This window comes from Nanorana parkeri, unplaced genomic scaffold (assembly GCF_000935625.1).
Source record: "Nanorana parkeri isolate BGI_ZX_2015 unplaced genomic scaffold, ASM93562v1 scaffold978, whole genome shotgun sequence".
Lineage (NCBI taxonomy): Eukaryota > Metazoa > Chordata > Amphibia > Anura > Dicroglossidae > Nanorana > Nanorana parkeri.
This window is the reverse complement of record NW_017307246.1, coordinates 126,710-151,655: the sequence shown is the minus strand read 5'-3', so window position 1 is coordinate 151,655 and position 24,946 is coordinate 126,710. Positions and strand designations below refer to the sequence as shown.

General features: G+C 39.5%; 1 protein-coding gene across 1 annotated transcript in view; it reads left to right on the top strand.

Annotated features, from left to right (window-relative positions):
* ADGRD1 (adhesion G protein-coupled receptor D1) overlaps window positions 1-24,946 on the top strand; it is a 486,234-nt gene that overhangs the window by 405,860 nt on the left and 55,428 nt on the right. The window contains exon 25 of the mRNA XM_018566815.1: window positions 20,845-20,936. Coding sequence (XP_018422317.1) covers window positions 20,845-20,936 — 92 coding nt within the window. The remainder of the gene's footprint in view (window positions 1-20,844; window positions 20,937-24,946) is intronic.

Sequence of the window (24,946 nt, the reverse complement as noted above, 5' to 3'; positions counted from 1 at the left end):
AACAGGTTACACAGCAACAAAAAAACGACAAATACCGGCGACGCCGGTTGCAAGAAAAAGCCCAATTTGATGTTAGTGGATACACAAAAGAGGCTGCTCCCACCGGTCAACAAGACCCTCGATCTGGGAAACAAAAAACAAAACAGAGCGTCTCCATAGTGTAAAAGGGTTATTTATTTGTACGACACACAGCTGAAATTATACTTACAAAAAGGTCGGTCAATAAAAAGCATGCAATATGAAACTGATGAGTCGATGAAATATGAAACTCTGACAGCGGGAGTCTCACGGGATGAAACAAATCAAAGTCCTCTGCCCCTGTGAGTTCGGAAGGTCTAGGCGTTTCAGGGGCACGCCCCTTCATCAGAACCTAAGGGAACTCTTCTGTATCCTGCTCTATTTAAATTAAAACTGACCAATCACTGAAGTTTGTCTACGAAAGGTCATATGGCAATATCAGACCAATTGCCGGTAATTCAGCTATTGATCCTCACCTAGTGAGGCAGAGCCTCACCTAGTATTATGGAGGAAAAAGCTGTCAGCTTCGAGTCTGAAGCAGACAGCTTTTTCTCCATTCAGAGCAGCTTCTAACAGGTTACACAGCAGGGAAATCCTCCCCGTTGTGTAACCTGTCATGGACGGAGTAATGCCTGTTAATTAAAGACAGCGCTGCATCCAGCTTTTGACAGCTAGTTAGTTTACTCAGCAGCGGGCTTGCACACTGCTTGTGTAACCTAACATAGAACTCAAGCCTCTAACTCTGCTCTGTGTTAGAGTCTTGAGTTCTGTGGATGGTTTGAACCAATGGCAAAGCGCCATTGGTCCAAGCTGTCATATAAAAAACCCCCAGAAAAAACAAAACAAAACACTGAGGACATCAATCTCGATGCCTCACCACTGATGAGAAAGTGAGGGACAAGGAGGCTCCTCCCTGTCTTTTCCCTTCCTCCTCCCTCCCTCCTCCACACATAGCTTGGTTACTGAGTTGGGAGCATGGCTTCAGCGGGATGGGGCGGAGCTTTTGTGGGATGGGGCGGAGCTTCGGTGGGATGGGGCGGGGTGGGCTGCGGAAGGGTCTGGGGAATGCCTCACCCAGCATGGAAGGCACTGCACGTCACTGGCTTATAACATACTTCCTGACTTAGCGTGACTCCACTGTATGGAGGAGCAATGGAGCCACCCTTGGACAGCAGCATTGTCACCCTGTGGAGAGGGTAGTGTTAGCTGCATCAGCAGATGTAGATGGCTTTGACTAAAAATTAAAGCTGAGCTCCAGCCAACAATTTTTTTTTTTTTAATTTCAGCAGCAGTTAATTTTTCCTTTTGAGATAAAGGTTTTACATACATTAATCAAAGCTTACCTTTGTAAGCACCCCTATCAGTGTTAAATGGCTTGACTGAACCCTCTATCTGATACTTGTGCTGGACAGCTTGGTCTGTTAAAGGAAGTTAAAAAATAACAGACTTACTGGCCTGATCACCAGGTGAATCTAAGGAAAAAGGCCAAAAAAATAATTCTAATGCAGCCACCTCATTTAAGAATTGATAAGCTACAATATATAACATTTTTACTTTTGGCAAGTAAGTCTCTAATAAGAAAACAGTCTAAAACTCCTGCAATGTAGCTAGAAGAAATCATATTGATGCACTAATTCACATCCAAGATGACTGATATGGATGCAGTCGGACACAGTCACCACCACCTGTGAACACTATTTACCATAACTAAATTGCAAGCAGTACTTGGCAGCTATCAAGGAGCTTTATGAGGACAGTGACAGCAGCTATATCATTTTCAACATTCCACTTACTAGAGACACCTAAAAAAGAAAATGAAACTTCTGACAATCATTTAACATGTGGAACACTTTTATTGTACAGTTACTGGATTTGTGATAGAGGTCAGCAATGTCTACGATGTCCCAGGTGTAGCCTGCTGTTAGCTTTCAGTGAATATAAGAGTTCCACAGAAGTTATAGCCAGGCCCCTGCGCTACCGCAAGGCAAGTCAGACGGCCGCCTGAGGGCGCTGCAGGGTGAGGGCGGAAAAAACAGGGCATTTTAACAAATACTTGTACTTGTTAAAATGCCCCGATGTTTGCGCTATGTTTTTTTTTCCACTTACCTTCGGTGCGGGAGAGCAGAGGCGAGTCAGCGCTGATCCAGTGGGAGGAGCTCCAGGTGGGGTCCTTAGCAGGCCGGCGACTGCCAGAGGATCCTGACACGCGCGGCACCTCAGGTAGTCGCCGGCCACCTAAATTAGGACCCCACCTGGAGCTCCTCCCACCGGATCAGCGCTGACTCGCCGCTGCTCTCCTGCGCCGAAGGTAAGTGAAGAAAAAAAAAAAACCATAGCGCAAACATCGGGGCATTGTCAAAATGCCCTGTTTTTACAGGGGGGTTGGGGAGGGGGGGGCGCAAAAATGCCCCTTGCCTGTGTAGGCAAGAATCCTAGCACCGGCCCTGGTTGTAGCAATGACCATAGACCGGCAACACCTGTGACTGACTATGCTTGCAAATACATCCTGCTGATTTATTGCTTCTACTATCATAGCTACTGAACTGAGGCACAATATATGATGCTCTAGTCTAGGTTATAGCTCAGCATGGTAAGAATTTAGCCTTGTAAATACAGAACAAAAGAAAAATTAATTTATTACACTGAGAAACATTTTCTTTATTCAAATGTCTGAGCAGCTCGAGTATGATTTACATAATCATTGTTTGTTGTTTCCTGTGTGAACTTGAAAAGGTGGAAGGTTTCTTATAGCAACTTATGAAGTATAATGAAAGCTCAGGCCGGAAAAAGAAAGTCATAATACTAAAGACAAGGACAAATGTGCCATCTCCAGTCCTGTGATAATAAAAGCTATTGTGGAAGGAAAGCAATATCTGGGTATCAGCGTGTTACCATGGATTACCCAATTATATGCCACTAGAGACCATCTGACTAGTGTTTCCATAGTGATGCATGCAAAGTTATTTCAATTAGTAAACAGCATAGAAAATAAGCTTATTTTTATGGAGCAGCACTACAATTTCAGTGTCACTGGCAGAGGTATACTCTTACCGAAGACAGAAGATTTTTTATACTTGTTTAAATTATGAGAACTGGTCAGTGATGACTAAGATTTGGGACAGATTATAATAGAGGTATTTTCAGTAATAGTCCAAACACCGAGGAATCTGGGTGGTCCATAGTCACTGACCTCAAAGTCACATTATGAACATATATATTGCACATTACATGGCCATGATTTTCAATTTTCACGGAGAACGAAGCACAGATTTTTTTAATACCCGCATGATTTACAAGCTGTAACTAGGGATGAGAGAAACTGGAAAAGTTTGGTGTGCAGGAGGTTCGGCGAAACGATGAAAAAATTAGCTGAACCTGGACATAGCACCAAGTCCATGGGCACTGAATCTTGTTATTTTTTCTGGCCTTTTTCAGGGCCAGTTTGCAAGCTTTTGTTAAAGCTAGGCACTGTCAGGAGGACATGTACAGATGCGAAAAATGTTGTAAACAAATACCGTTTACCATGCCCCCCCCTCCTATCCCATAATGCAGGGAGCCAGCTAGGATGCGATACAGTGCGTTCCAGCAGCTAACCGCGCTGGAACTCACTGTAATTGGTGTGAATAAGCCCTTAATGCTGCTTAAATGGCAACATTAAAAATAAACAAATCCTTTAAATAATTTTTTTCTTACAAACAGCAGCTGGGGATCTGCCATTTAGTGGCGGTAGCACTACCTCCAATAAATAGTGATCATCGAATCTCCTTTGATTTGATCCATGGGCCATTCATCTAACTTTTTGTGAATAACAGAAATTGCGAACTTAATTCTGAATCCCGAAGTGAAGTCAATGGGGGGCAAAGCTTGACAATCAATTCAGACCATTTTCAAGGCTAATACCGTGTTTCCCTGAAAATAAGACACTTACTTCTATTTTTTTTGGCTCAAAAAAACACACTAGGTCTTATTTTCAGGGTAGGTCTTATTTTTTTTTTTTTTTTAATGTACAACAATCCACATTTGTTCATGTAGAAAAGTCTACATGTATTCATGCACAAAAATATGATGATCAAGGCAATCAGGGGTGCCGTACCTTGTCAAGAGCAATTTGCTAACCAATTGCTGGCCAGAATGAGCGAAGCGTACTTTCACTATCGATTCCTCACAGGCGGGGTGCATTTGGTATCACTCTGCCTGTAATAGGAGCCGGCGCTATAGAGGAGGCATCAGCTTATGCAGCTCTGCTCCCTTCATTGCCACCTTGCTTCCTCTAGCGCTGGCTTTGTTGGCACCGCTGATTCTTTCCCGCGGCTCTTCAAGTTCCCCCTTATGCCACCACCGGCCCTGGGAATGGTCACAACTAGGTCTTATTTCTGGGGTAGGTCTTATATTTTAGCAATTCCCAAAAATAGTACTAGGTCTTATTTTCAGGGTAGGTCTTATTTTAGGGGAAACAGGGTAGGTAAGGGATTTTCAAACAAATAGCACAGGTAGCTGCACACTGTCATGAGGGACATGTGCCAATGCAAAATATTTAAAATACAGTACAGAGGGAAGAGGGCCCTCTTTTTTTATACATCTTCAAGGGCAGCAGGGGAAACACACAATTCCTTTCTAATACATGCTTAGGAGATGCCCTTAAGCTGTATAAGGTATAATGGAACAGTATGATTCCAGTGGACAGCATCAGCGACATCGACATAACATATTTAGCATGTGTAAATGATTTTTTAAATTTTACGTTTAGCTTGACTTAAATACAGCAGCAATGCTCCAATTTTAATAATTTTGACTTGGGGAAAAAAAGACAATTTTAGGCCAGAATTCAGCAGTGGAAGTAGCAGCCACATCAGATGCATAGACAGCTTTGTATTGAAAAAAGATGGCCACGAAAGAGGCTTCTGCTACTCTATGGAAAGAGAACCATAAAATTCACAGCACCTTTCCTGAAGCATAGGACGCTGAGTCTTTGTAGTTGCTGACGACAATAGTTTCCTGAAAGAACAACACCTCAACATCACATAGGGTTTTGGTAGGGGTAAAACATACCCCTGGACGCCTGCCATACATTACTGTACATTACCTTCTCCTCACACTACTCCCCCAGGCCCTGATACACCAAGAAGTCCTGCTGCTGTGCCTCCAGTGCCCAGTCTATTACAGTGTGTGCTCCAGTAGGAATACCAGAGTTAGTGATCCCCCTTCTTGTTGGAGTGTACCATTCTAGTACCTTTTCAAATGATGACAAGATGGTCACAAGTACCTGTGTGCTGAATCAGGAGCCAATGTCTGGCTCCAGCATATGGGTATATTCCATATCACGTAGTTGACAGGCAGCTTGTGTTACGCTGCTGTTGCCTAGGCATGCTAGGCTAACACTCGCTGGACATGACAACCTGAAGTGGCTGCACACTCTTCTGGCTTGCTGCAGGAAATCATGGAAGCCAGGGTATCTAACTGCTTTACCACCAGGTTGAGCATATGTGCTAGACAAGGCATGTGTGCTAATGTTCCCTGCTGAAGGGCAGACAGTGGGTTGGTGCAGTTGGCACACCTAACCTTTCCTGGCCATTTCCTGTCTGATAGTAAAAAAAGGTGAGCTATGCTTGAACAATGTGTGTCACCATGGCCACTTGCAGTCTTAATCAGGGACATGTGAAAGGGTAACAAAGGATGAAAGGGTGGAGCACAGTTGTGATACGATGGTCACTTCTTAACAGGAAGTATCTGAACAAAGAACTTTATTCTTAAGGATTAATTTAATGAAAACTGCAGTTTTAAAAATCTGAAAAAAAATGTTTAACCAATTCAGCACTGGAGATTTTTAAAAAATGTTAACACACTTGTTAAAATCTGACGTTTTGGATAGAAAATGACCCCCCAACAATTATATATTTTCTGAAAGCAGAGGCCCTTTAGAATAAAAAATGGCAGCTTCAATATTTTATGTTGCACAATATTTGCACGAATGTTTATCAAATCGATATTTTTCTGAAAAAAAATGTTAGTGCATGCAAACACAATATAATACTATGGGGTCTATTCACGAAGCAGCCGAAGGATCTAGCCGGAGCTTCGGCTGATCCTTCGACTAGCTTCGGCCCCAGGACCCCTTCAGTTCTACTGAGTATTCCCTAGCCTGTACAGCTCCCGAAGTTGGCAGAGCAGCTCAGTCGAGCCGAAGGCATATGCCTCGGCTCGACTGAGACGCGCTGAAAGCCGAAGCTGGCCTGTTGGCTGGCCTACAGCCTGCTTCTGAAAGCTGGGCGGAGCCAGCCGTCATCTCATGGCTGGCTCCGGCCACTTGCAGAGAGATCAGTGTCCCTGGTTACCAGCTAAACAGGGACACTGATCTCCAGACAGCAAACTCTCCCGGGTGCTCCGGGAGTCTCCCGCTCCTGGCCACCCAGGAGAGAAACACTTTTTCCAAGAAAGGTTCACTCTGCTCGATCGACCAGAGTAAAACTTTCCCTGCTTTTTTTTTTTATTCTGACATGGAGCCGTTGGCTGCCGTCAGAATAAAAAAAAAATGTCACCATGAGCTAGCTGTCACTGCATGCTCCGCACAATCGCTTTCTATTTTTTTTTTTTACTTTTTAAACCATTTTTCTGTTCTGCTTAGTCCCACAGAGTGACCAAGCAGAACAGCAGAGCCGAATGCCGCACAGCGGCATTCGGCTATTCACTCACTGCTGTTCGGCATCTTTAAGAATAGACCGAACAGCAGCGAGTAGCCTGCCGGAGGTTCGGCTTAGCCGATCCAGATGTTGGATCGGCTGAGTCGAACTCCTTCTGCACTTCGGGTTGGCCGAACATGCTGAGCATGTTCGGCCGACCCGAAGCCACACGAAGCCACCCGATGTACGGCTGATTTCAGCCGATATACGGCTGAAATCAGCCGTACCAGCCTGAAGTGAATAGCCGAACAGAGTTCGGCTCACTTCGCTTCAGGTCAGTCGTTCACTCGGCTGCCTACGGCAGCTTAGTGAATGACCCCTATGTTTTTTTGTAAAATATAACATAATGCCCCTATGTAATTGTATTGGCAGGTAACAGGTTCTGTTGATGGAAACACCCCTAATGTCTCTCCTGCCCCCCTCTGTAGGTGATAGAGCTTGATCGCCTGTTTAACTTAAATTTCAGCTAGGCTTGTGACAACTCCAAAGCAGAAAGCGCTGAGAAGACAGGTAAACTGCATTAATATATTAAAGCTTATTTTAGTGATTATTTCCATATTGATAGTGCTAACTTCCCTGCACTATGAATTCATTGTTTCTCTCACTGCTCACTGCAAAGAGAAGTATGACCACTAATTGAAAACAAAAATTATTCAAAAAATTTAAGGGACCGTAATATACAGGGGTACGGGTACTCCTAGAATGAGATCCTAATAGGTTGGACTTGATGGACTAATGTCTTTATTCAACCTCAAATACTATGTAACTATGTAACAGAGTTGTGAAATCTGGCTTCCTAATTTAAACTTTGCTTTTCATTTTAAGTAAACCTCCAGCCAAAATGTGATTTTTAAAATGTTGTTTAGAGTGCCAAATTTTTGCTGTTTTATATTGCTGGCTGTGTCTTCAGCGTGGAGATTCCCCCTCACTTCCTGTTTCAGAGACATGTTGAGAGAAAATACCCCCATATTGATGGAAAATCTGATCTTTGATACTTGTTAACTAGAGCCATTTTCAGACATCATGCTGCCCCAGGAACTCCAAAATGGTGACACCCCTTAGTGCATGCTCTGCTCCCTGTGTTATAATTATTTTAGTAAAAACTACTGCTAGAATGGGTTATTGGATGCAGCATGCAGCCTGCTTCATAGAGCTGTATTTGAGCTGTACAGACCAACAACCAAGAGAAGGGAGAGATAGATGTAGGTTTCCTGACCAAAAAGAGCCATCTGCACCTCTACTGTTCTTCTGCTGAATTTAGCCACAAATGTTCTGAGGTTAACAGATGATGAAAACAAAATAAGAAAAAACAGGTATTTTTGGCTTCTTTACTAGTTGAACATAAGTCCTTTTATCATTGGAATATGGACAGGCCTGGAACAGCAGACGGAGGTGTACATGACAGGGGTTTAGAAAAACAAAAAGGGGTCCTGGGGTTAATTTGCCACTAGCAATAGGAAGGTTATGATGGGACACTTAGCTGATTGGTCAGAGGTGTGGAGAGGAGGAGTGTATGTGGATCCCTGAGGAAAGAAGGTTCCAGATCCAGATGGAGTCAGCAGCGTGGAAGTAGCGCCCCACCCTCCCGCACAATTTGTTTTGTGGTATTTGCTTTTGGTTTATATTTGCATTGTCTGATTGCATTTTGTTTTGATCTATTGTTAATGTCGCTGCAACCGGCAGGGTATTGGGGTCCTTGAGGAGCAATCTATGCAGTTGCTGTTTAAATAAGAGCAGGGAGCTGTCTCAGGTATGGCATCTCTTTGTTAACGAGTCAGGTAATTAGTCATCTAGTGTCTGCTGTTATACTGCTAAGTCTCCGAGGCGGTATGGTGCAGCAGGGGGCCGTGTAGGCAGACACTGGTTGGTTTGTTGTGGGATTGCCTTCAAGGATCTAAGTTCCCGTTGTCAGTTATTTTTTGTAAAGATTTATTACATGGCTTTATACTTAATAAATTGGCTGCTGTGGCCACTAAAATCCAATACCAATGTCATGTCAATTAATTAGAAGGGGGATTGATATAAAAGTCTTATGCTGTTTCGTAAATTGACCCTTACAAAAAAGTAGACAATACCCTTGTCATGTCATTAATGCAACAGGCCGATACTTTACCAGTTATTTGACAGTGTTTAAACTTATTTTATAGCTTCATACCCCTTAAATTAATATGTAAGTTGATTAATGCATGAAATAAACTAGCAGAGGGCTCCTTTTGTCCCCCTATTACTTCACTCTACAGTAAAATATACTGGCAATTTAAAAAGCCCCCAGCAATTGAAAACATTATTGCCATGTATATTTGAATAGAGACTTGCAGATGCCTCTCGGCACTGTGTTAAATTACTCCCCAGTTGGAGACATGTAGTAGCTGCTGTCAGTTTTTTAAGTAACCAAAATATGTTATATATGCATGGTAAACTAATAGGGGGTCCAGATGAGCCCTCTGCTAGTTCACTTTATGAATTAAACAACATTTATATTTAATAAAACAGTATACAGCTATTGTACAAGTTTAACTTTGACGAGCGACTGGTAATATGCATCTGCCTGTTTTATTGACATTTAGGTGCTTAATAGGGCCTATGATGAATTGTGAATGAAGTCTAAAGGATCTCTCTACTAGTTCGTTTTAGGGGTAAACATTTTGTACAACTTTTAATTAGAGTACACCCATCGTTTATTTGGAAAGAAGGATTCTGTGAACTTCAAAGGCTGTTGGCTTGGAATCTCATCATAACGTATTGTGTAGGAGCACATACAGTTGGGCTAAAAATACTGTTCCACCCATCCACATGCTCAGCGTCTAAATGCCAGCTTGGCCAAATTGCTAACTTTACAACTGCTGCCTTTCCATCTGGTGGACTCTGCCCCTGCCGTGAATTTGCAGAATGTGCTGTACCACAGTGGCAGGTTCCCAAGCGCAATTTCTTTTCATATAAGTCCAATCCAGCTCTGTACCATCATGTGGAAGGCAATGTCAGGGAAGTTATATTTCCTTCACGGCACACTGGGTAACTCTGCTTGCAGCTGGGAAGGATGCAGGATGGGGCTCAGTGCTGGAGCTTGTTCAGCCACCACACCTTTTTTTTTTTTTTTTACAGCAGGGCCCAATTCCTGTGCTTACCAAGAGTAACTGTGAGGGGTTACAGTGTGCAGACAACACCAACACCCTTGGCCCAATTTCTTTTGGCACTTGTGTGACAGGTGCATATAATTTGAATTTTTTTACAGCAGGGCCCAATTCCTGTGCTTACCAAGAGTAACTGTGAGGGGTTACAGTGTGGAGGCACCAACACCAAAAGCCCATTTTTTCCACACCTAGGACAGGTAAATATCATTTGAATTTTTAGAGCAGGGTCCAATCCTGCACTCGTCAAGAATAACTCTGAAGGGTTATAGTGTGAAGGCACCGCCAACACTAAAGGCCCAATTTTAAAGCACTTGTTACTTTCATCCAACGTTTGCAAAAGAGGCACCAGAATTTATCCAAAAAATCTCTAACCTTGTTCCGAGCATCCTAAAATGTGGCCTCTTCATACAGGCTGCCTCCCCAAGGTTGTTTAAAAGATTAAGGGAAAACCAATTACTGGCAATTGAAATGTCATTTATTTCTTTATAAATGTCAGTTTTGCTGCAGCAGGTTCTCGTCAACGTACAGATGTGCCACTTCACAGGCAGTTTAAGGGAACCCCCCAGGCACGATATTTAAACACATTTTTCATTTTTATTGTCTCCCTTTTAAGTGATGTTAAAACCACTGCTCCTTTAAAAACGGTATTTTGTAAAAGTTTTTTTTTGCATTGATACATGACCCCCAGGGCAGTACTCGAATCCCCATACACTTTTTTATGGCCAATAACTTGCATATAAGACTTCAAAAAGGGAACAATTGATTTTCAAAATTCTTGTCCCATAGCCTTATATTGAGTTCAAGTTCGAATTCAAACTTTTTCCATGTTCTAAAATTCGAATTCAGGTGTGTTCAGCCCATCACTACCTAAGACTACAGCTACAATTTTTTGTCTAACTAGAACCATCTTGTTAAAGTTGTAGCCAGAACGTGATATGCCTGCACAATGTACGTCAGCATAGCTGCTTGTAGTCTCCACCAGGGGCAATGGACCACAAATGGAAGACAATTGTAAACCCATAACAGGAATTGCCTGGCCAAAGGCATCCATGGCAGGATCACCAGGTATTATTTTAAAGGTTAACTCCAGACAGATATACAAAACACAAATTAATAGAGCCCTGTATTCATTAATACATGATGAAAGTGACATTTTGTTTAAATTAAGCAGTGTAAGTATCTGAATTTGACTTTATATCAGCCTCCTGCAATCCTTTGTACAGAGGAGCTTAGACTGGTAGATGGGGAAGCAGCACAAAGAGCTAGCCAGCTGTGCTGTCATGCTGATATGCTAACAAGGGACATGCTGATAGAAGGAAAGAGCTGAGAGACAGAGAGATAAGCCAACCAGTCTGCAGATTTCTGTTATAATGTACAGTAATAGGCTGGGTAAGGTGCAAGACCTGTTCGTTTTGGTTAACAGCAGCAGAGAAAAATCAGGTTTCCCTGCTGGCAGGGCTATACTGGGTGACAGATCTGGGCAAATCTCAGGACTGGGTGGACAGAAATACAAACGCTTTGTTAGATAAAACATTTCTCATATATGTATTTAATCTGTGTATTTAGTTCATTGTCTGAAATTCAGCTTTAAAGGGGTTCTAAACCCTCCGTTTTTTTTGCTTATATCTACTGCTAGCATGCAGTAGATATAGGCAAGAAGTGTAAAAAAAAAAAAACGATTAAAATCATTTTAAACTTACCTCGTTATCACCGCTCGTTCCCGCGCCGAGAATCAGGAACTGCTCGTACGGCCGCAAAGGATCTTGGGACGGGCGCATGCGCAGTTCCGATTCTCGGCCGGGAGACGAGCAGAGACGCAAGGTAAGTCTATGGACGCGTGCACCCGCCTGCAGACACCGCTGGATCGGAGAGACAGAGCAGTCAGCGCTGGATCGGAGTGACGTCACACCGCTGGAGGGACAGATGAAAACATGGGGAAAGAAGAGGAAGATCGGAAAAAGAGACATCATTTAAGGTAAGTGCTAACATTTACATGGGGGGAGGGAAACATTTTTTGCCTTTAATGTCACTTTAATGAAAGCTGCATTTTTCAAATGATTGAAAACATCTCTTGAAATGACATTAACGTGTTAAATCATATGTGAGTATTTAGTCATTGAATTTCAATCTGCTTTAAGTTTGGCTAATTAATACAAAGTCAACATAAAAAAAGTATTTGTCTTTATGACCTGTGATCCCCATGTTTATTTCTCTCTAGTATTATCTCTCACTTGTGTGTCTTATACTTAGCTCCAGAATATAAAGATGTCTAATGCATAATACAATCCCAACAGTCATGGGCAACATAGCCGGCTGTATTATGATTGCTGTTATGAATTTTCTAAACATGAGGTTAAAATATATTACAAAGACTTGATTTGGCATTGAACTGACAATGGAAACAATAATCTGTTGTGCAACACTGGCCAACAAGTTTCTACCGCATAATACACCTCCAATAACTTACAGGTTATGTTCTCTTTATTGTACATCTGCCACCTCTAAATTGGCTTTTCTGCAGTATTCTTTTTTTTTTTTTTAAACAAATCCTTTTAGAATATGGTCTGCTCTAATAAACAAATTAAATAGGAATTTAGCATGCATTAACATAAAACGAGAATCAGAGTAGAGGTGTTAGCTACAGAAGGTCTAAATAATAACATGAGCACTTTGTGCAATTGCACAATATAAACAGAATTATATTTTATTTAACAATGGAAATAATCACAACTCTGAATTTACTTCCAAATTGTTTTTAGATGGATAAAGCATCCTAGTAATTGCCGTTTTTTTACTTTTACTTTAAACACGAATTTATCAGCCCTGGAGCAGACATTATCTGGAGCAGTTGCCCATGGCAACCAATCAGCATCTCTCTTCAGTTTGCTCAGGTAAGATTTGAAAATGAGACAGAGACCAGTTATTTGCAGCTCTGTAATGCTGGTAACTGCTGAAAATCAGCGGTTACCATTAATTAATAAATGCCTCAGTATAGAGAGATCCATTAATGAAAGAGGTAAGCTGTTTCAGACACCCGATCTCTTTCAGGAATCGGGTGTCTGACAGTGAGAGCAAAATTACTTTTACTGCTCTCACTGACAGCTGGTATAGATCGGGAAATCCTGATGTATACCGGCTTTTTTTTCTTCTAAACTTTCAGCAATAGAAACATTTGATACATGTTTATATTGCTGAAAACAATGTTGCAGGTTTTCTGATCGTTGTTGGAACGATCAGAAAACCTTTAGTGACATCTGATCCTGAAATGCTGCTGGTCAGTGCCATTAATGTTATAATGGCTGTTCTTAAGTTTGAAGCAACCTAATAATAACCAAAAATTAATTAATTAATTTATCAAGCGGTAATAGTGAGATTAATTCACAATGACTGCTTGATATAATTAAATAAATAACATAAAAATTTAAAACATTTTTTTTAAATAGTGAAAAGTGAAAAACATATAAAGTGTAAAAAAAATAAAAAATAAATGTAGCAAATAAATATAAATGTAACAAATAAAGTGATATATTTAAATAAATTTTTATACTATCATTTATATAAAAATTAACCCCTTACAATGAAAATCTGCAGCCGAGCTGCAGATTTGTTTTTCACCCTAAGGTGTTAATTCTTTTTAACCACCTCGTGACAGTGATGTTCAAAGTATGTCGCTGTCACTAAGGCTGGGTTCACACCTAGGCGGATTCACGGTAAAAAAACAGCGCGAAAAACGCGCGTTTCCGAGGGATACTTAGCTGTATCCCAATGGAACCGCCCGACCAAAACGCCCCAAAGAAGTACATGTACTTCTTTGGGGCGTTTTGGTCGGGCGGTTCCATTGGGATACAGCTAAGTATCCCTCGGAAACGCGCGTTTTTCGCGCTGTTTTTTTACCGTGAATCCGCCTAGGTGTGAACCCAGCCTTAGTGTGACACTTAGGGGTTGATTTACTAACCTTTTAAACACACCACGAACGTGTATACACCTCTGTAGTGTGTTCCCTCCCAGCATGATCTATGGGAGGAATCGAAACACCTTTGTAGTGTGTACACACCCAGCAGGTGTGTTGTGGAAAGTCCTGCAATGAATTGCAAGGTAATGTGGTGTAAATTAGCTCTATGTTATGTTGCTTGCGTTGATGAATGCAGGAATGTAAATGCATGAGCTAACCATTTTTGTCTAAACTGTGAAGCAGCATTATATATGCATCATGTGCATGATTTTTCCATATATGGCATTAGTGGAAATATGCTTTTAGAGACTTTTTGGTTGATAAATACGTTTTGCTGTGTGAAAATCACACACACCTGGTGTGTGTGTGTGTTTAGGTTAGTAAATCACCCCCTTAGTGACAGTGACAAGTGACCACTTTTAGCTTTTAGAGAGAAAATATTAAAATGTTAGGTTTTAGTTGTAGGCAGAGAACTAAACATTTCTAAAACCCTAGGGAGGGGAGGTTTTTCCAAATAAAGGACAAATAAATGAATAATGAATGTATTTATTGCATTTCTTTAGCTGTGCTCTTTTCCTAAAAAAATACTACAAATCAAAACTGGGGAAAAAGTGTTTTCTTTACATTTTTTCCTTTTTTTAAATATTTTATTTGTCCTAAGTGAGGCGTTATGTACACATATGTGATATAAATATGTAGCCCTACCTGTCCTCTAAAAAACAATATATAATATGTGTGGGTGCACTTTGTAAGAAAGTATATTACTGACGTTGAAGAATCACACGGCAAAAATGTAAAAAGTGCTTCAGTCATTAACAAGCAGAAACTAAAAAAAAGCGCAGTCATGAAGGGGTTAAGCAGATTTTTCGTCATGTAAAGAAGTCTAGGCCTAATAAAAATGCAAGATGCCATTTTAAAATAGGGAGCAACTCCAGGCACAAAAAAATCAAACAACACTACAAGTAGGGTGATTCAAGACCAGTCATCTTACAAAACACATCAACAGCCAAGTAAGAATATACATGCCTCATGTTTTTAGACAATATTTCCATATTCCCAAGTTCAGCTTTAAAGCATACCTTTAGTGAGCCTGAATAAAGTGATAGTTTTGAATGTGGACTCTATACCCACTGATGAGGTTTATCGGTCGGATTTTAGATGCTGTCTGTGTCCCCCACAGAGCACATATCTTTTATCTTTCTATTCTTCCTGACACAGAGCAATCTGTCTATTGAGGGCACAGGCAGCAGTACATTTCAGTTCTAAACTTTTTCAAGTCTACTATAGGTATCTTTTTTTCATATATTCAGGGACAGCAAGAAACTTCTGGCTATCTGCAGTCTGTATTGATCTGCAGATTACACTGAACAGCATCACTATCTGCACTACAGTACATTGACTCCAGAGAAGGACTGAAAACAAGGAGCGCATAAGGGATACCGCTCTATGTGAATTATGCAATTGGCCGTCTAAAATCACATAGGAAAGGGGGGGCATAGCTATAGTGTGTAAGGCGTTCTTTTCCCAGCTGTCTGTGGTTTCTCTTTCCAGTGATCGCATATTACAGTGCAATAAATACATTTTAATTAATAGTTGTGGGATTGTGGGAAGAAATAATATAACGTTTGGAATTTATGGATGGAATCTGGGGACACCAACTTATCATGACTATGTTAAAGAGTTGACATCTTGGCCTTGGTCTTTGATTCTTGGTCTTTGAAATTCCTGAACTGAGTTGGGTCTTCAGCGAATTGTAACACAACTCTACGCCTGGTCATGTACCCTTATGGAGGTTGGAAGGGCAGGTATCCTTGTAGAAGCTGATGGTACCTTGACCATGTGATTTCCTTTGCCATGTTGCCAAGGCTATGCTCCAAATGGCTTTGTTATGTATTGTTTTCTATAAATCTCTAATAAAGAGAATTTATTTTAAAAAAAGGATATGGTGAATGCTCTCAAAATCCTTGAAATGTATCTAAACCAAAACTCTGTTACCAAATAGGTTGTTGCCGAGGTTCCTGTCAAAAAATGTAAAGCCCAACTCGGGGCTCAGGCTTTTCTCTTACTTTTCAGCCCCCTTGGAGCACACTTTGTAACTCACAGTGCTCTTCAAAACAAAAAATTATTGTGAGATTGTAGTTTTACTTTAGTAGACAAACAGAGCTATTGTATATATTTGTAAAGCCATTTGGTATCCCTGGATAGATTAACAATTGTGTTTTAAAAGCTGGCTATCCTTCAGCCCAAATTTTTGAAGAAAATTAGTTAATTATCCTGCATCTCTATTAATTTTTTTACTACTCTGCACTATGTTTATCTAATTTACAGCTTGCATATGTATACAGCATACTCTTCCTAGCTTAGTGAAGAGGATCAAGGCTTACTTACAGATACATGAAAGCATTATGCTAGTTTAATTATTCCTGCATAGTAAATTACATAGAAATGTGTTATATCATCTTTATTACCACAGCTATTGGCATGTTTCTTACATAGTGAGGAGGGGACACAAAGTAATTGGGTAGAGCAGCCGTGTCTTTTTCGCATAATATCCCTCGACTAATTGAAGTTCATTTGCTTCTCATTGTCAAGGGAGAAATTATTTTGGTGTTTCTAGTTCATTAGGTACTGTATTCAATAACTGTTTGCTATAAATGTGGTTTTGTTTGATGTTCAGGTATGCGTCGTAAAGAGCAATACTGAATTTCTAATTATGATTATTTTTTTTTTATTATAAGATGCATCTTTTCTATTTACTGTGAGATTCTAGAAGTACAACCATTTGCACATTGCCAGACACCTTAATATACAATATACTCCATAGCACAAACAATTGATTTTAAACATAAAAATGTCACATATTTCTCTGTGGGCTTGTTTTTGATCCTTTTACTGATACAGCGCTGACATTTTTATTATTACGGTAAACATATTAATTAGTTGTATCCTATTGCGTTCAGGATCCATCCAATTAATAACTGTTGTTGACATATTCTCTATTTCTGTGGCTGACTCACTTCTCACTCTTCATGTTGAACTTGCCCTTGTGAATGTATCATCAATCAATGATATACACCACAGCGAGAACACAACATAGATGAAGGTGGTCAGTAGGAGAATTGAAATGAAAAGAGTTCAGAAGCAGACAAGAAATACCTACTTCAACTCTAGGCCCAAACTGGATAAACAGCAGTGTGATTGGTCACTTCTAATCATGAAAATTAATAATTTTATTCAAAAACGTTTTGGTTATATAAGATCTTTTAGATGGGAAATAGGGAACAGATGTAATTGCTCTGCACATTTCCATATAAAGAAAATAAGTTAAAAACTGATATTATTTACTTAGTTTCTCAAATATTTGAATGACTGTAATTAGCATCTACCGAACACTGAACATTCAGTTTTGAAGAAATTGTCTCTGACACAGTATCAACTAGATGTAAAAATCAATCTATCCCCACCCAAGAGAACATTGGCCAAAAATGCCTTACAGCAACAAGTGACTCTCCTGATTTTATTTATGGATGAGTAAAATTGGGGGTTATCACTTCCCTGACAGTTTAGTGACAGTTGGACATTTGGGGGATATTTTGCCATTCACTAAAATGCACTGAGTCCTTAATGAACTCCTTTTCCCTTGCATGGTGGTTAGTGCGGTTACATAAACACGCACACACACTCACAGTTGTCCATGAAAAAATGGACTCAGTCACAGGATCCTACTGATCTGAACCACAATGTCACAACATCTTCCTGTCTGCATACACACTCGGCACCACAGCTGGCTTAGCATGCAATACACTGATATTGCAAGCTGGGGGTTGGAACATTCTTTGGCAATGGGCAAAACCACTGGGCACAGCTGACAGGAGTCAGAGCTAGTGGGCAGTGCTGCTTTTGCTTGGACTTCTGGTGGGGGACCCATCTCACCACATGGTGAGCCACACTCGTCCCGTGGGTGGTGTGTTGGTCATCACTGCCCCAAAGTTTACAGTGAGTGAATGTGTAGTGGGGCCCATTATCGCATCCCCCATCCTCCCTACTTCATGCACTACACCCATTATTGGATACTGAACTGGTCATTGGCACAACACCTTACAGAGGTACCTTGATGCAACAGTGTGTCTTTTCATGTATTTCTAAACATACACACCAAAAATCTCAGTTTAAACTGTTTCGTTTTTTTGTGCTGCCTAGCTTGCAATTTTGTTGGGGAATTTTTTAATAGCTTTGTATAGGTCACTATAATAACCAGACTGATATGGTGTATACCCTAAAAAACTGGTGCATTTACTAAAGTTTGTCAAAGTTGTTCATTGCAAAAATAAAAACATTACTTAACTGACCACATATTACTGATTGGCCACCTTTTATTATAACAGGTTCCTTCTCTGATTGTCTGCTAAATGCCCCCAAAAATTAAAGCAACGCATGGGCCATCTCCTGTGTTTTTTTAAATTAGGTATCACATTCATGGGGAAAGCTAGAGACCTAGAAAAGGAATTAGGAGAAGGTGAGCAGCTACGTCTGTCATGACAGGTAAACTTTAAAGAGTTCTCTGCAGTATTTGCAGCATTGTGAATATTATATTTACTAGAACAATGGTAAGACATCACACAGTGTGACTTGCAGTAAGTATGATGCACCGTATAATATTTCTCCTTCTGGATTCAAGAGCTACATTGTAGTGAAGAAAAAAAAAACAAATATAAGGTGTGCATTTGCTGGTGGAAAGTGTAAATGGATTGTACTTTTATACATGTTTTCTTTATATTCTTGGCAGCATTTCTTCTTAATATTCACTAAAATCCAACATACTTCTATTCTCCCTCTGATTCAAAGGCAGCAAAGGCAGTGAGAGCTGCTTTATAGCTTCAAGAATAGAGATGTTTTGAAGATATCTCTAGTGCTTTTCAAGGTTATTTTGTTTTGAAAGTATATATCATATCACAAAAGTATCAGATTTCTGGAGAGGTTTTAGCAATTAGCTCCATTCACTAATATTTTTTTAAGTTGATGATACAGTATTGAATGGAAGGGTTTTTACACTTGGAAGGTTCACTTTCCTTTTCTGCACCTGTGACCCCATGACAAGAAGTTAGGGGAATGTGTCGCCAGGCCATTTGATAACAATAGAAATAAAAATGTAACAGATTTTCTAATCCTTCCCTATTTTGCTAAAATAATTGTTTTCTTGTGACCTTTATCCCCAATAGATATATTTCTAATCACTTCCTATTCAAATACTGTGGCACCCTGTTATTTGAGCAAATCTCTCAAATCGGAACATAGTTAACAATAAAAAACCTTTGCCACAATATTCAAAACTGAACTTTGGGCTTCAAATGTATCTCTGGCCAAAACATTTGTTTTTAGTTTTGGATGGAGTAGGGGCAGTTATTGTCCTTTCAAGATTGAATTCCTGTCTTTGTCCCTTCTGAGAAGAATTATTCTCTCTATTTGACCTGGTGACCATTATCGTTGATACAGAAAAATTATTTCCTCTTACTTTAGGGAGTGTTGTGGCTTTAGGACAGGAAGTGGCAAGGGATAATTCCAACGTGACACATACAGCAAAAGAAACCTGGCATGGGTTTGTTTTTTTTCAGTGTTTTTTTTTTTTTTACTCAAAAATGTTCTTTATTTTGAATTTTTGCATAGAATTACATACAGTATAATGCAGAAAACCCAAAGAGGGTGTTCAATATAGGCAGAACTATAATGAAAATGGTACATCAGGGTATACCCCTGTTCCTGCCACCAAGTGAAAGCTGAGGGTGACTCTACCGCCGGTGGGAACATTGGGTTCCCCATCAGTGTGGTTAGGGGGAGGTGGGGGGAAATCAGGTGACTAGAATACTTAACTGAATCCACCTGGCATGGGTTTTAACCATTCCCCACTCTATCCAAAACTAACCACTTCTAATATTTGATTCCCTATTGTTAGGTGCATGCCCAACCATCATATAATGCAGTGTAATCAATGGTATTTTTCACTAGGAAACACTAAAGATGGGCAACACTGAAAGGTTTTGTTTTTTAGCACACTTTTTGCAAAAATCATGAGATTTAGGTGAAATTTCACTGTTTTGTAGAATAGATTAAAGTCAAAAGGAAAGGTGTCATTATGGTGGGTTTTGGTTGTTTGGAGGGTGCAATGGACTTTTAAGGGCTCCTGAGTGGACTTGTCCTTGTACTAAGGAATAGCCCCCATAAACCTTTTTTTCCACAATAGGAAAAAAGGGACAGCAAAAAAGGCAATACACAAATAACAGTAAGGAAAAAAACCCACAACAAATCAAACACAGAAAGTGAAATAAACTAGCCTACTAAAACATATACCATAAAACCTTTTCACTTCTGCAAAATGTCACTGTTGGTGAAATAGCTAATTTTGCATCAAATTGTGCCAAAATCACTTCACTCATCCCTTGTGATCACATGCCATCTTCTAAAATGAACCACCACGTATTTAATATTAAAAAAAATTATATAAATAAAATTAGGGAAATTTATCAGTAACTTGCATTGAGTATTTCCTGTAGCATAGCAAGGCTTTTTTTTAGGGCTTGTGCAGGTGTCTATTTTGTTTCAGGTCTATTTTGCTTGCCTTTGAGATTAGTATAAGATATTTCAAAATTCCTTCAGAGATACTTTGACGGTGTTCCTGACCTTTTAAACTGCATTTGCTTTTTGACTTCTATGGCAAGAAAAACATGTTTTCATGCAAACAAATGCCTATGTCCACAAGCCCTAATGATGTTAAATACAGTTAAAATATGTCATTTGGAATGAATAAAGGAGTAGAGAATGTTCTTTAAGCAAAGAGAATGTTTGTTTAGCCTAATGAATAAAGTGACGCTTTGATGAAAATCCTGTTATGTTTTCCCATTCCCCTGTACAAAGCTTTACTTTATTCTTCAGTTAACTTTCTTTACTATTTTAGTAAAAGAACCCCCAGAATGTTATAAAACTTCATTTTAAACTTTCTTTCCTTTTATCATCATTTTAATCATCAAAAAATGTCACAGTGCTTAAAATGTTTTATTTTCTCTGTTACCAGGTGAATATTGGTATACTCATTGCGGTAACCAGGATCATATCCAGAATTAGCGCTGACAACTACAAAGTCCACAGAGATGCCAATGCATTCAAGTAAGTGATATTTATGTTGTGAAGCTTGGATGAACACAGGGATTATATTTCTGATGAAGACATGTGCTTTTTTGAACATATTAAATGAAAGTTTAGTCTTAAGGTGCATGAAAAACCCTAACAACAAACGTATCTTATGTTCTCACCCTTATGATTGGTTAAATATACCATTGAGAACACTTTATTATGTCTATTCGAAAAGTGCAAAAAAGCAATGATCAAATTAGCTGGTAACTTCTTGCTTGTGTTTTGTGTTTTGTCTTATGTTATCACCCTTATGATTGGTTAAAAGTGCAATAAAGCAATGATCAAATTAGCTGGTAACTTCTTGCTTGTGTTTTGTTCTCTTATAAAAGGGTGGGCTTCCAGCAGCTATATTGTAGGTGTGTGTTGGAACTGGTTCGGGAAACCTGACAAAATCTGTGAAGGGAAAGCATAGAGAGAGATACAGTGCTATACTGTGCTATACAGTGTTATGCTGTAGATTGAAATATGGTGGGATATAGACCTTTGTCGCCGTCCCCACCCATGTGTTCACAGCTCCATGGACCTCCTTTGTAATTTATTAGGGTCTTTTTTTCATTCTCAAATGTTTTCCTTTCGTGAGAGTTTTTAAATTCCCTTTTAGTACTTTAATTTTGAGGTTTTGGATGATGTGATCCTTCTGGGAGAAGTGATGTCTTACTGGGATGCAATATTCATCCTCTTTGTGGTTCTTGATCAAGCTCCTGTGTAGGTTCATCCTGAGCTGCAGCTTAAGGCCAGTTTCCCCAATGTAACAACCTTTGTCACATTCTGAACACTGTATCATGTTCACCTCATTAGCAGATGTGCATGAGTATGACCCCTTAATGGTGTACGCTTTGTTATTTTGACTCGCTGTATTCCTGTGACATATATATGTTGGCAAAGTTTGCAGTGGGGTTTATTGCATTGTACTGTGGCATTCTGTGTAAGTGCCTGTTCTGGGGTCAGCTTACTGCGTATCAATCTTCTTCTCAGGTTCAGTGGTTGCTTGAAAGCCAGTATTGGGGGCTGATGGAATATTTCTTTAAGTATGGGGTCTTCTGAGAGTACTGGCTGTCGATCTTTGATAATTTTGTATATTACCTCTAGAGTAGGGTTGTAGGTAACTACAAGAGAGGTCCTGGTTGGGTTTTTCTTCTCTTTGTACTGTAGCAGTAATTCCCGTGGTGTTCTTAGGGCAGATTTAATTTTTGTAGTCTTTTTTCTCTATAGCCCTTTCGCGAAAGGCATCAGCCAGAGTGCTCAGGTGTTTGTTTCTGTCCTCAGTGTCAGAGCAAATGCGGTGGTATCGGATTGCTTGGCTGTAGATGACACCCTGTTTAGTGTGATTAGGATGGAAGCTGGAATTATGGAGGTAGCTGTACCTGTCTGTGGGTATTCTGCACACAGAAGAACAGAGTGAGCCATTGCTGACAGTTATGGCACAATCCAGAGAAAACACACTGTGTACTGAGAAATTCATTTTAAATGTCATGGATGGATGGATGGATGGAATGAATTGAATGATTCATGGAAGTTTAAAATATTTTCTTCTCCTTCTGTCCATATTACGAAAATATCGTCAATATAACAATAATATTTGAATGGTTTATGAGGGTGAGTGGCTGGGAATCTGTTTTCTAGGTTAGCCATGAAGAGATTGGCATATTGTGGTGACATTTTTGTCCCCATAGCAATAGTGGATCTATTCACTACACATATATACACTGTATATGGGTCATATTCTAGTTGATTTTGCCATGCTAAGGCCTTTCTTTAGCTTGAAATGTACAGCATACACTTGTTTTCGAACAGGCGCTTGAGCTCCCCTTTGTGTGCAGCACGCTACCACTAGGCATTCCATTCACCTCCCCAAAAAATCCTGCAAGGCTGTTGCACTGTGTACTCCCAGTTTGGAGATGACATCAACTTTTGCATGTGTGCCAGTGCTGCCAGATGGTGCCATCATTAAGCTAAAGATGAGAAGGGTTGGTGGGGCTAGAGTGGAGGAGGAAGCTGACAGGCTTCCAGTTGTCTTTCCATCCTTCCCAAAACTAAATCATAATGTATAGGTGCAGTGAGCAGTTGGATGGCAATGTTGTCCTTAGTAACACATGTTGCTGTTAAAACATATTTTTTGAATGAATCAGAATAGGGTACTGATGTTTGTAAGTAAAAACAAAATAAATTCCACAGCGACGGGACACAGTACACTGTCTCTAAACCATGTACGGCTTCCTTCATATTTTTGACAATATTGCTTATTAACCCCACAAAAGGAACAAATGGGCCACTCATCAAACTGGGGTAAATTTACTCATCCTTAGTAAGTGGCAATATATCACATTTTTGTTACTGGGTTTAATACTATTTAATATGTCTCTGAATTCCACAACTCAGAAATAATTATGAAAAATAGAAGACAGGAATGAAAAGTGTTTGTGATTCAGTTTAATTTCCTGTTTTTACATCCTTTGTTAACCCTATAACAGTACCTATTAAGCATATACAGCATGCTGATTTCCCTTAGTTGGGTTGTATACATATATTCTACTTTTGTCCAATGCAAGCACACTATAATGTTGTTGTTTTTCTCCTTAGCTTAGAGTGGCATGTAAAACTCTCTCTGTTGTTCTGTACTACACTATCTATACATATGTTGTCCTGGAAACTGCAGTGCTTGGAGGCAGGGGATATAAAGTAGACCCTCTAGGGTTAGATTAGGGATTATCTTCTGTGTATCTGGCCAGGTGATTTGTTTTCTGATAAGCTGTTTTACAATAGCATGCCGATCTGTGCTTATTGACACTATTATCACAATAAAATTGGTAAAGCACATTATCTGCGGCCTTTCCGTTTCTAAGGACGTTAGATTTTTTTATCTTTTTATCTTTTGTTTTTTTTCAATCTAGTATAGATTTGTAAAAGGGGCAATATAATTGAATCATTGTAGGTAGCCTGTGTACGCTATCACTTGACCTTTACCTACTAGCTTTATTAAGAATGGTCTCATTCAGCCATAACTTTTTTAGTCTACTGCTGAAAAGCAAGCTCTGTTAAACAAAAGGAGGTGCCTGCTGACAGCCGAGCAATGGCACAGCATACAATAAAATAGCAGAAGTAGCAAGGAAGACAAAGTGTGATGTGCCAAAGGAAATATGCAGTATTATATCCTCATTCATTTGATTCATTCAGATAACAAATAATACTGGCACAAAATATTTTTTTCTTTATTGATGGCTATCAGGCATGTATCATGGGGTTATTAAAGCGGTTATCCTTCTTTGTCATAATGTTGATGTGCGTTTATTTTCTGTGTTGTGTCCAGGTAAATTATTCATAACATTCTGCCATTAGCTTAAGTTTCATAAAACAACTGTTCTGTTTAAAATTGTGATACAACATTGCATGCACTTTAAAAAAAAGAGTCTTCACTACAGAAATTAGAAAAAAACAAAAAGGCAAAAAAGATTAGAAGGAAATAATATAGAGCTGGGAAGAAACAATACAATGTAATACAATACAATGCAATACAGAAGCTTTATAGATTTTTTTAATGGGGTAAAGACATCCCTATCAGTCTCAGCTGTAAAAAGGCCTTTCTACATGTGAGCTGACTGATGCTCGGGGCTCTCTCTTTCTTGCTCTCTCTGCTGTATAAAAAGCCTGAGTGCTGATAGATCAGTAAAAAGGAACAAGTACTGACTATTTGTTGTGGGAAACCCACGGGGTACACTGTTAGTTAGCAATTAGGAACTCACCTGGATTTAGTTAGTGGCTCAAACAAGCAGATGTTTTGTTTATTTAACCCCTTCATGATTGAGCTAGATGATAGTTTCTGTTCCTAAATGACTGACACACTTTTTACATTTTTACATTTTTGCTGTGTGATTCTTCCACAGCAGCAAGTTTTGATTGTTATTATTTTTAGATTTTTTTAAATAATAATTATAGTATAAAAATATATTTATATATAAAAATTTTACTAATTTTTTGTACACTTT